Genomic DNA, 12,344 nt, shown 5'->3' on the forward strand with positions numbered 1-12,344 from the left:
GAACTCAGGTCCTCCTGAATCCAAGGCTGGTGCTTTATCCACTGTGCCACCTAGCTGCCCCCACAAAAGTACATTTATAAAGTGATTAGCACAAGGCCTTTCCTTCCCATTCTTCTCTTCCTCCCTTCCTTATTTCCTTTCTTGTCCTCCCTTCTTTTCCATCCTTTCCTTCTCCCTTCCTTCTTCCCTTTACAGAAGTCAGCTTAGCTACAACTTAAAATTGTCCTTTTCCTGTTTTTGAAGCAAGCACCCATCTGTGCACCTTTGCTTTCTCCCCCTCTTCCCACAAATCATATACTCCTATGTCCAAGAAGTTGTTGTCCATCTGTTAAGGACAGTCCAATCTAAGTGACTCTTAGGTGACCTATCAGTTCATGTCCTGATCACAGTAACTGCCTGTGTCTTAAGACCAGTTGACAAGACATTGCATAAAAATCTGGATCTTGCAGATATCCAGAGCCTTCTCAAATGCAATGTTTTATCTTCCTGTCCACAGATGTAAATAATATGCTCTGTTTCAAAGAACAGATAGAAACCCTTTAGAAAGAAAGTCAGTTTTTCCCAATGGGCTAACTGCTTAATAAAATGTGGGCATTTCCTGCTAAAGTGAATAGGCTTTTCTTCTACAACACTTTGCATAGAGTAGGGGCTACATGAATGTTGATGGAAAGGAAACTGAGGGTGTGACCCCTCTCAGAACAGTCACAGAACTCTTCTCTTACAGAGAGCTTCCGAGAGATATGTCCTGCCGGTCACGGCTACACTTATTCCAGCTCAGACATCCGCCTGTCCATGAGGAAAGCCGAGGAGGAAGAGCTGGCCAGAAGCTTGGAAAAGCATGGGGAGAACAACAGGACCATAGCCTGGCCGGCTGGGAGGCAGCCTCTTCGAGAAGTGACAGCCAGCCAGTCAGAAGCCGCGGCTACGGCTGCCAAAGGTACAGTGGGCCAAATGCCTTCGGGTCTGGAGGCAGGCTCATTTATTCCTCACGGGCATCAGGGCATTTCCTCAGGTCCAAGTTCTAACTCTGTAGAATAAGAGGGGAAGAGCAGTGTCTAAACTGGTCCTCTCTAGGAAATCTTCATAGCTAGTCTTTCTGGGAATTCTCCCAGCCTCCTTGATGAACTTGTTCAGCTTCCTTCTTTCCTACCTGGTGCCTGGGTCTGTCCACATCCTAGGGAAGATGGGAAAACTCTCCAGCAGACCCTCATGGCCTTCTTTCTCATGCCAGCCCCACCAAGAAGAGTGCTTTCTCTGTCGCCATGCCCCCAGTCCAGTAGAGCATGCCAACTAGTGAATTTCCCAGGGTTGGCAGCTGCTACATTTGCTCAACAGCTGGGTCGGGGCTCTAGCCCGTGGGAATCTAAATGATGCTTCTGTTCCTTTCCTTGGACATGGAGCCAGAGCATGGTATTGATTGCCCTGAAAACATAAATCTGAGCCCTAGGACTCTGTAGATAGGGTCCTAGAGTTTCTGACAAGAGTTTACTTCTGATACCAGGGAGTTTTGCTCTGGTGGGTCTGGGAGAAAGTTGGGCTTGTTGTTCTTGAAACTGGTGCCCTCAGGAGAGGTCGTGCCAGGTATGCAGAAAAGCAACTGATCTGGAATGACCAGACAGTTGCCCGGACTGGGAGCTAGAGTGCCAGAGGTCAGAGAGTAGGAGGAATCCAGGTAGGCAAGACCTGTTAAGAACCTCTGGAAATTAAGAGAAGCCAGGGTGGGCAGTTTAGACATCTAGGAGAGGCATATAGGAGAATCAGTGTGTCTGTTAAAAGGAAAATTCATTGTTTGGGCTTTCTCCCTGATTAACGAGGCCAAACTCAGGAAAAGAGAATTAAAAGAGTTTATTAAAATATATCAAGGTAGCAACACTGGAGATCAGCAAGGGATTCCAGTTGGAAACAATCTTTATAGAAATAAGGTAAAGACAATTTGGATTGGTCCCCATCAGCAAAAGGGAACAGGCCATTGCATCTCAGCTTCTCCCCTAGATAAGGATACTAGTATAGAAGGTAATACAAAAGCTGCTGATTGGGTAAAGCCTACCACAACGCTGATTGACTAACAGGGCTGGGAGCAGTGGATCACTGAGTCAGTATAAATTTCAACATCTTCACATTTGAAAATTGGGGAAAGACTGAGGCTCCAGGTAAAGAGACAAAAGCAAAGGTTAAAAATAATGGAGACAATATTGTGAGATGATCTGCTGCGAATGACTTAGTTATTTTCAGCAATGCACGACTTATGAAAAATGCAATCCATCTCCAAGGAAAGAACTGATGATACCTGAATACAGACAGAAGTATATTTTGTTGTTGTTAGCTCCTCTTTCTAAAGTTTTTCTGTCTGCTATGTTTTGCACAACTGCACATGTATAACTCATATTGAATTGCTTAAGTTCTTAAGGGAGGGATAGGGAGGAAGGATGAGAATTTGGAACACAAAGTTTTAAAAATCAGTGTTACAGGGGCAGCTAGGTGGTGCAGTAGATAGAGCACCGGCCCTGGAGTCAGGAGGACCTGAGTTCAAATCTGGCCTCAGACACTTGACACTTACTAGCTATGTGACCCTGGGCAAGTCACTTAACCTCAATTGCCTCACCCCCCCCAAAAAAAAATCAATGTTGGGGCAGCTAGGTGGCGCAGTGGATAGAGCACTGGCCCTGAATTCAGGAGTACCTGAGTTCAAATCCAGCCTCAGACACTTGACATTTACTAGCTGTGTGACCCTGGGCAAGTCACTTAACCCCCATTGCTCCACAAAAAAAAAAATCAATGTTACAATTTGTTTTTACACGTAAGGTAGGGAAAATTTGAAATTAATTAATTAATTAACTAAAAAATAATGGAGAACCCTAGGGGAGTATGGCAGCTCTCAAGCCAAGGGAGGAGAGGATATCTAGTAGGGAGAGGTCAGCAGGGTCAAAAGCTATGGAGAGGTCAAGGAGAACACAGACCCCAAAAAAGTCATTGGCTTTAGAAATTAGGTCATTAGCCACCTTAGAGCATTTTCCATTGACTTTTGAAGTTGGGGCTGAAGTTCAATTGCAAAAGGTTGAGGAGAGAGTGAATAGTGAGAAAATTGAAGCATTGGAAATAGACATCTTTTAAATTTTTTTAAAAATTAAAATCCAATAAACACAAAATTCAATAACCCAAATCCTTGGAAATAATTAAATAAATTGAATAAGATGAAATTAAAAAAGATACCAAAGAAAATGAGCATTTCCGTAGATGCTTATAGAACAGGAGGTGTAGTGAGGAGGGATTGCAGATGAAACTCTGGGTCTCTATTAGGTACGACTTGCTTTTCTTTTTGAAACATATTATAAATTTATCATGGGGCAGCTAGATGGTGAAATGGATAGAGCACCGGCCCTGGAGTCAGGAGGACCTGAGTTCAAATCCAGCCTCAGACACTTAACACTTAATAGCTGTGTGACCCTGGGCAAGTCACTTAACCCCAATCGCCTCACCAAAATAATAATAATAATAATAAATAATTTTATCATGTAATTTTCAAAGTTCACCTGCTTGTTTGTGACCTGTTCTCTTCTCATTTTGGAGATGGAGGTGGGAATCCTATCCCTAACTCCCCTCTCTCTCCCACTTCTCAACTAAAGAGAGAAAAAAGAAAAGAAAAAGCCTTGTAACAAATATGCACAGTCAAGCAAAATAAATTTTTCAGCTGGCCATATCCAAATGTCCAAAAAATATCTATCTCCTTTTGCATCATACCTATCCCTTCTCTGTCAGGAGGTAGTTAGCATGCTTCATCCTTGGTCATTACATCCATCTGAGTTAATGGACAGTTTTAAAAGAAGCTTAGCAGCAAAAGGGAGGAGAGAGTTGGAATAACAGATGAATGGGCTAAAAGGGTGCTAAAGGCTATCAGATGCTCAATGATGATAGGAGGAAAGGGTTAGAGGGAGCATCTTAGGAAGTGAGGTAGGAACCCAGATCACTTCTCCCTGAACTGACACACTCATCTTTCTCTTTACAGGTGACTCAGAGGGTGACCAGGTAAGTAATTCCCCCAGCTGGGAGGTTTGGGCCCTGAATGAAGTTGGGGAATAAAGCTAGCAGTGAGTTTCAGGGCTAGGTAGCTCCAGAGCTGCTGGAACAGTCACTTAATTAGCATTTTATTAAGTGCCTGTATATGGCCAGTCACTGGGCTAAGCTTTGGGGATACAAAAAGAGGCAAAAGACTGTCCCTGCCTTCAAAGAGTGCACAGTCTAACAGGGAAGACAACATAGAAACAAATATGTACATAATAAGTGGGAAATAAGTAAGAGGACATTAGAATTAGAGAAGATGGGAAAGACTTCCTGTAGAAGATGTAATTTTAGGAGGGACTTAAATTAAAGGTATACAGGGAAGCCAGCAGGCACAGATGAATGAGGAAGCAGAGCATTCTAGGCATAGGGGAGAACCAGAGAAAATGCCTGGAGTCAGGAGATGGACTGTCTGGTTCGTGAAATAGCCAGGAACCCAGTGTCACTGGATCCAAGGATATGTGGTAGGGAGTAAGGTGTAAGAAGACTGGAAAGGTAGGGGAGGGCTAGGTTCTGAAGGGCACTGAATGCCAACCAGAGGATTTCGTATTTGATCCTGGAGATCATAGGAAGCTCTTGGAGTTTATGAGGATGACATGGTTGGATCTGTGCTTTCTAGATTTCTAGGTGACATTTGCATGCACATAGTGACATAATTGATATAGAACTAACCTTGAAGTCAGGGAGGCCTGGATTCAAGTCCTACCTTTTGATTCCTACTGGCTGCATGACCCAGGAGAAGTCATTTAACCTCTCTAGGCAGCTCTAAGACTAAAAACTGGAGAGAAAGTCTGACCTTCATCAGTAAAGTGATTTTCCTCTTTTGGGAGTTCCTTATGCCAATGAAATCACAGCTCTAGTCCCTATCCTTATTTACAGAAATTAAGAAATGGGGTGGAGTTGATTTATGGGGACTGACAGCCCTATAAGGAAGAAGGCAGGGAAGGATTGCTGTCCTGAAAAGAACTAGCATCACATCCATTTATGCTCCCACCCCAAATGTCATCCATTGAATCTGAAGGTCTAGAGCCTTCCTTAATCTTGGAATGGGTAGAACATGCCTGGGGAACCCTTTTTTTTTTGAGAGGCAGTTAGGATTAAGTGACTTGCCCAGGATCACACAGCTAGTAAGTGTCTGAGGCCAAATCTGAACTCACGTCCTCCTGACTCAAAGGCTGTTGCTCCATCTGATCTGCCCCAGCTGACCTTTAGGGAACCCATTCTTAATTCATTCTGTAGACATCCTTTGTATATCTCCTTTATCTTTACTACTGACTTAATATTCCTGTCCCTGTTTGTTACTGAAAGCAGAAATATGGAATGAGGACACCTCAGCCTTGCCTCTGACTTGTTTAATAGTTTTAGTTTCCATAGGCAGCTTCGTGGCACAGTGGGTAGAGTACAGGTCCTGGGGTCAGGAGGACCTGAGTTCAAATCCAGCCTCAGATATTTACTAGATGTATGTCCCTGAGCAAGTTACTTAACCCTGACTGCCTCCAAAAAAAAGAAGAAAAAAAGGGCTTAGGTTTCTGCTCACTGTGGAGGGAGACCCTTCCCATCATTGAACTTAGCTGTAAGGGCTCTAGCATCTTCCAAGTGTGGCATCCCTGAAATACGAAGCTGTCTTATTATGCCTGAAACTGCTTCTTTGCTTCTTCCTGACTTCTTCTGGCTAATGTGCTGGTCCTTTAATAGTCTTGTGATGGATTTCCTTAGTGACCCCTGCATACTTTCCTTCACATCCACACCCTTACCCTGGTACCCTCACCCTCCCTCCCCCATATTTCTACTTCCAGGTCCTCTCAGAGCCAGGACCCAACATTCTCACCCCTGCTTTGCCTAGATCTTGCTTTTATCTTTTGCCCACTCCCACGCTACCATTTCCTCTCTTAGCCTTGGTCTTGGCTTTCTCTGCCTTCCGCCTTGCTGTTTTTCACCATTTGATAGTGACCCCTTGTTTTTGGAATTGTTGCTTTTACCCTGGATATCAGCCATGTCTCCTCCCATTTTTCTAAATCTCCCTGGACCCCCACCATTGCCCCTGCTCCTCCCACATTGTCCTCTTTATTGCAGGTCCCCTTTGCTCTCTTCCGTCTCCATATTGTGGGCCCAGCTTCTAACTCAGTGTTCTCTACTGGGAGTTGCTTCTCTTCTCCTAGGAATGCATCATGGTATAATGGAGAGTATTGGATTTGCAGGTGGAGGACCTGGGTTTTAATCCCACCTCTCATCACTTAATATTTGTGACCTTGGGTAGGTCACTTAACTTCTGGGCCTGAAAAATTAGGGAATTCAATTAGATGACCTCCAAAGCCCCTTCTAGTTATAAATTTATGATTTTATGATCTTTCCAGAGAGTACCAGGTATCCTGGACTGATACCTTTTTTCTCCAGAGTTTTCTTGGGCTGGGGTGGGGTGGAGGTCCTTAGGAAGTGAGAGCTGCATTTTGTTCAGTAGAAAGACTACACACATTATCAACATAATTGCTGGACTAATGTGAGGTTGTCATTCACTGATAGACCAAGGGGTGTGTGGTAGGTACAGTGAGAAAGGTGAGATTGACCTGTTTTCACCCTGATTTTCTCTGGAATTTGGAGAGTTAATCTGCTTCTCTGTGTCTCTGTGTTCTCATCTGTACAATGTATATGGTGGTTTCCCAGGGGAGCAGCAGGGAAGGGTTGAAGGAACAAATAAAGTTGTGCCTCGGCTCTTTTGAAGAGGAGAATTGTCCAAGTGTATTTTTCTTTTGAGTGAGCCAGGGAAGGGTTGGGAAGGATGGAGATGAACGGGACAGTATAAGGAAGAAAGTTTCTTGAGGTGACAGAAGGGCCCTTCTGAAGCCTGCTGCCCCTGTACCCAATCCCCATCTTAGAAATGCCAAGACTGATCTCTTCTTATTTCTAAACTTGAACTCCACAGATCACGGCAACTGCTGACTCTGCACCAGCCGGGTTCCCAGGTAAGTAAGTGCCTCCTAGGGGAGCAGAGGGAAGGGGTCAAACCAAGTCAGCCTGAAACATGAGCCCTGTAGGGAAGCTTTGTGGGGCTCAGGAGGGGTGGGCAGAGGCATGGGGAAGGAGGACATTGGTGAGCATCTAAACCCCTCAGGAACCAGGGAGGGCTAGAGGCCTAGCCTCATCCCAAGGTGCCCTCTTTCCTCCACAGTAACCTCCATAGAAACACCACCTCCACCACTTCTTGGGCAGGTGACCCCAGAGCCTCGGAAAGAGGAGGAAGACACATCCCTCCTCGATGTGGCCCCAACACTGAGCAAAGGTACGAGTCTGGGCCCTCTGTGAAACCAGCCAGCTGGGACTGTCTGACGGAGGTCAAAGCCCAGAGATCTTTTCTAGAAGCAAAGGAAAAGTACCTGCATCCTGAAACCTGCTGGAAGAATCTGACAGGCTTCGGTGACCTCTCTGAGCCTTTGGAGGAGTCTTTCTTTCCTCCCTCCAGGCTGTCAGGATTCCTGACTCAGGAATGAAAAGCACATGGGATCTCCCTCAGGGATATAGCATCCACATCTGGTGTCTTTAGTCAGCTCCAGGGTGTTAAGTGAGGGATTGGGGGATGGACAGGGCGGGAAAGGGCAGAAATCGTTTGGGTGGGTAAGGAGGAGGGCAGGGGTAAGGGGATTGATTACAGCTTCCCTCAGGTGCCGCCAGTGGTGGGGGTGGGGATCCGGGTATCCAAGGATCTCCCTGGGGGATGCTGGGAGACACTCCCAGAGAAGGGGATAAGCAAGTCCCCTTGGGAAACCTGGCTAGATTCCTGCTGCAGTGAACACTGAGTCAGTCATCTGGCCTTGCTGGCAGCAGCTCCCGCTTTGTGGCCCTGAAGAGAGCTTGTTTACTGGGGAGAATAGTGGTTCTGTTGTTTCAAGGTTGCTTAACTGTCTGAGAGTCTGTACTTTTCTCTCCCTCTGGGCTTCTAGGGTCTGGTCTGTAATGACCCAAGGAGGGCTTGGGGGGGTGGGGAGGGAAGGGAGGGGAAGGGGGAGAAACCTTGGCAATCTACCTGTCTCTGGAATGTGCTTTTCTCAATAGCTTTTTTGTTTGGAGCTTGCTTCAGAGAGATGGCTGCTGTTGTCATGGTGCTTGTATACATACGAGTGTGTGTGAGTGTGTGTGTGTGTGTGTGTGTGTGTGTGTGTGTGTGCGCGCGCGCGCTGTCTCACTCTTGCCAACTCCCATACCCACTCCAGGTGTTGAGTGCCACTTCTTTTTGTTCTCATACCTCATGAAATTACCCTGTGGAGAGGTCCGTGTTTCTCTCCCTATAGTTTAACTTCAATTCAGTGTCAGAATACATGAGAAAGTTTGTAAATACATGTAATATATTTATTAATATTTGAAAGGCTGCCATCCAGCAGACACTGGGAATATTGCACAGGAACTTGCCCAGGTTCCTCTTTCATCCTCTGCCCATTCCCCCACTTTCCCTCCTTTCTATGGGCCTGGCCCTCTCTGGTCCCTGTCTTACCTTTCCTTCACATTTGCTTTTCCTTCAGCCTTGTTTTTTCATTACTCCCCTTCACCTAGAAGCCAGTCCTTTCTCCTCCCCATCATAGATCCTCACCTTTGATCAGCCCCTGACACTCCTGATCTCAGGACCTTTCACTCCCCTTTCCTGCCTTCTCTCTTCACACTTGGGGGCCAACATTCTGATTTTCTGTTCCTTGCTGAGACTTTCTTCTCTTGTCTTAGGGAAACAGCATGGTATATTGAAAAGAGGGTTCAGTGAACCCTTACAGCATCATAGATTTTTTCTTTTTTTTTAATCTCTAAATTTATTTTTATTTTTCTCAATTCCATGTAAAGATTTTTTTGAGTTCCAAATTTTTCTCCCACCCTCCCTTCTCTCCCCACTTCCAAAGCCAGCAAGCAATTTGATATAAGTTACACATTACAATCATGTTAAACATATTTCCACATTAATCATAACAAAAGGAAAGAAAAAATGCAAGAAAAAATAAACAAGAACAATAACAAAAAAGCAACCACAAAAGTGAAAATAGTATACTTCAGTCTGTATTCAGACTCCATCCTTCTTTTTCTGGATGTGGAGAGCATTTTCCATGTAAGTCTTTTGGCATTGTCTTGGATCATTACATTGCTGGGAAGAGCCAAGTCCATCACAGTTGATCATCACAAAATGTTGTTGATACTGTGTACAATGTTCTCTTGGTTCTGCTCATTTCACTCAGCATCAATTCATGTAAGTCTTTCCAGGTTTTTCTGAAATCTGCCTGCTCATCATTTCTCATAGCACAATAGTATCCCATTATATTCATATACCAAAACTTGTTCAGCTGTTCCCCAGTTGATGGGCATCCCTTCAGCTTCCAATTCTTTACTACCACAAAAAGAGCAACTATGAATATTTTTGTACATGTGGGTCCTTTTCCCTTTTCCATGATCTCTTTGGGATACGGACCTAGTAGTGGTATTGCTGGGTCAAAGGGTCAGCATCATAGATTTAGAGTTGGAAGGGGCCTCATTTTACAGATGAGGAAACTAAAGTATAATGAAATTAAGGGATTTGTCCAGAGTTTGCCCAACTAGTGCCTAAGATGGCCCTGTTCTCCTTGATAATGCTTTTTGGGGTCTGCTCTCACCTGAGGCTCCAACTCTTCACACTGTTCCTGGTGATTCCTCCTTCATTAGACTATCATAGATAGCTCTCTTCTATCCCTTTCTCCTGCTCCTTGATCTGGTTGGTTTTGCTAGCATGGAGGGTAGGAAGATGAGCAACGTATATAAGGATCATCGTATCTGGTCCGAGAGACTCTTCCAGGGATGAGACTTCGGTCCAGACCATACTTAGCAACCAACCTGCCCCTCCACCCAACTTTGCCATGTGAGACAAGGCTGGTGATAGCCTCCTTTGAGTCAGAATATCCCGCCTGCAGCCCCCCACCCCCTAATCCCAAGCACCTCTGTGTGTTGGTTCAGGACTTTGTTGGGGAAACCTACTAAAAACTTCTAAGCTGCTGTAGCTCCAACTTTTTTGGACAAATTGCCTTGACCTCTGGAAGCCAGTTTAGGAGATAGGGTCACCATGCAAAATAGCCTGTGATAAGGCAATTTCTATTGTGTTCACTTAAGAATTTTTTTTTCGACTTGGTAAACCCTAAATAAGATGGACATTTCTGGATACAAAAAGAGAATTTTAAAGGATTGGACATAAAACTTCAATATTCTGCTATTTCAGGCCTACTAAAGGAGTTTATATCAGGGTGGGGGTTGGGGAAAGTATTAGGGAAAATCATGAGTGTGTTTGCTACAAGACGGGCTCTGCATGTATAGTAGAATCATAGTAGATTATAGTAGAATGAACTCTATTTGCCAGGAGATCTAGCCTATAGCCCTAGTCTTTTCTAGGGCAGCTAGGTGATGCAGTGGATAGAATACCAGGCCTGAAGTCGGGAAGACTCATCTTCATGAGTTCAAATCCAGCTTCAGACACTTACTAGATGCGTGACTAGTTAAGTCACTTAACCCTGCTGGCCTGTTTCCTCATCTATAAAATGAGCTGGAGAAGGAAATGGCAAACCATTCTAGTATCTCTCCCAAATGGGTTGTAAGTCAGACATAACTGAAGATGACTAAAGCATGTGGCTCTTTCACTGTCTGTGTGAATAGACTTCAGTCTTCTCATCTGTAAAATGGAAATTATAATGCTTAATCTACCAGTCTCGCTGGATTTTTGTGACAACCTCACAGGAAAGCAATATGAAAAGCAAAAAGATCTCTACAAATAAATATGCATTATTACGTTTTTGGGTCAGGGGAGAGATATGAAACTTGAGGAGTAACCACACTGAGAATTGAGGAAGAGGCCAGTGCTATCGTTTTAGGGCTGAGGAATGTAATAAGAAGACAGAGGTTACCCAAGGGTGCTATGAAGAAATTTCTACAGATAGAGGAAGCTTTACTTAAGGAGGCCAGCATTAGGAAAGATATTCGAGGACCCAAGATCAAGAGAAATTCACTTGGTAGAGTCACTCAAAGGAGTGGAAATCTGGAGTTTGGCCAGGAGGGTCATAGAATCATAGATTTAGAGCTTGAGGGGACATTAGAAGCCATGGAGTCCAACCCTCTAATTTTACAGATGAGAAAAAAAGGTTGAGAGGGGTTGAATAAGCTTCCCAGCATCATAAAGCTACTAAGTGTCTGAGGTAGGATTTGAACAGTGGTCCTGGGAAGAGACCGGGTTGTCATGACTACAAAAGGATTGAATGACAAGGCCATTAGAAGGGTGAAGGGGATGGTGACTAGAAATTTCATTGTTTCACCTTCTTGGGTCCCTGGGATATGATGTTCTATCGTAGGTGTCATAACTAGGGGTCCATCTCTGCGTCTCTTGGCTTCTTCCTTAAGCTCTCTGTGAACTCTGTTTTGGTTTTGCACAGAAAATGACAGATGTGCTGCTCTGCCTGATGACATTTGTGGCCAAGGAACTTGTGTGAACCTTCTGGAAGAAAGATACAGCTGCATCTGTAACCCTGGTTACCAACTGCATCCTAGCCAGACCTACTGTATAGGTATTCCAATAGTTCCCAAGAAATGGAGGGAGAGTCTGGGAAGGGAGGGGAATGGCATCAAGCCTCCCAACATGCCTTGGGCAATGCCGTAGGCACAGAATGTTTGGGAGGTGGGGGCGGGGTGGATATAGCCCTGTGACAAATGATGAGGCTTTTTCTAGCCAGGAAGCAGAGGGCTCTGAGGCCAGGCCGTCCCCCTGCCTCTGAGCAGGATGTGACACCTGAGCCATTCCAGAAGTTTTACCCTACTCTTGATTATCTCCAGCAAAATGATTGCCAGCCAATCAGTCAACAAGCAATTTATTAAGCAATTAGCATGCACTGGTCAGCATGCATTTATTCAATGTTTACTGCCAGGCACCATGCTGAGCCCCAGGGATACATTAGAAAGGCAGAGCCAATCCTTCCAAAAGCTGCCCTCCATGAGATGATATTCCAAAAGGGGAGGGGAGACAACAAACAAGCAAACGTATGCCTCCCAGTTATATACAGGAGACAATTGAAGGTAATGTCAGAAGGAAAGCACTAAGAGTTCCGGCAAAAAGTGGGATTTCAGCTGAGTTCTGAAGGAAGCTAGGGAGGCCAGGAGGTGAACATAAAAAGAGCCTTCCAAGCATGGAGGATAGATAGCCAGTGAAAATGGCCAGAGTTTTGGGGGCGGGGAGAGTATCTTATTTAAGGAACAGCAAGGTCTAGGTGATACAGTAGATAAGAGTACCAGCCCTGGAGTCAGGAGGATCT

General features: G+C 44.8%; 1 protein-coding gene across 1 annotated transcript in view; it reads left to right on the forward strand.

The window, feature by feature from the left end:
• Positions 1–12,344, forward strand: part of LTBP2 (latent transforming growth factor beta binding protein 2) — a 191,923-nt gene that overhangs the window by 149,862 nt on the left and 29,717 nt on the right. The window contains exons 12-16 of the mRNA XM_043989179.1: positions 725–937; positions 4,004–4,023; positions 6,977–7,016; positions 7,223–7,333; positions 11,472–11,603. Of these exons, the coding sequence (XP_043845114.1) occupies positions 725–937; positions 4,004–4,023; positions 6,977–7,016; positions 7,223–7,333; positions 11,472–11,603 (516 nt within the window). The remainder of the gene's footprint in view (positions 1–724; positions 938–4,003; positions 4,024–6,976; positions 7,017–7,222; positions 7,334–11,471; positions 11,604–12,344) is intronic.

This window comes from Dromiciops gliroides, chromosome 2, assembly GCF_019393635.1.
Source record: "Dromiciops gliroides isolate mDroGli1 chromosome 2, mDroGli1.pri, whole genome shotgun sequence".
Classification (NCBI taxonomy): Eukaryota; Metazoa; Chordata; class Mammalia; order Microbiotheria; family Microbiotheriidae; genus Dromiciops; species Dromiciops gliroides.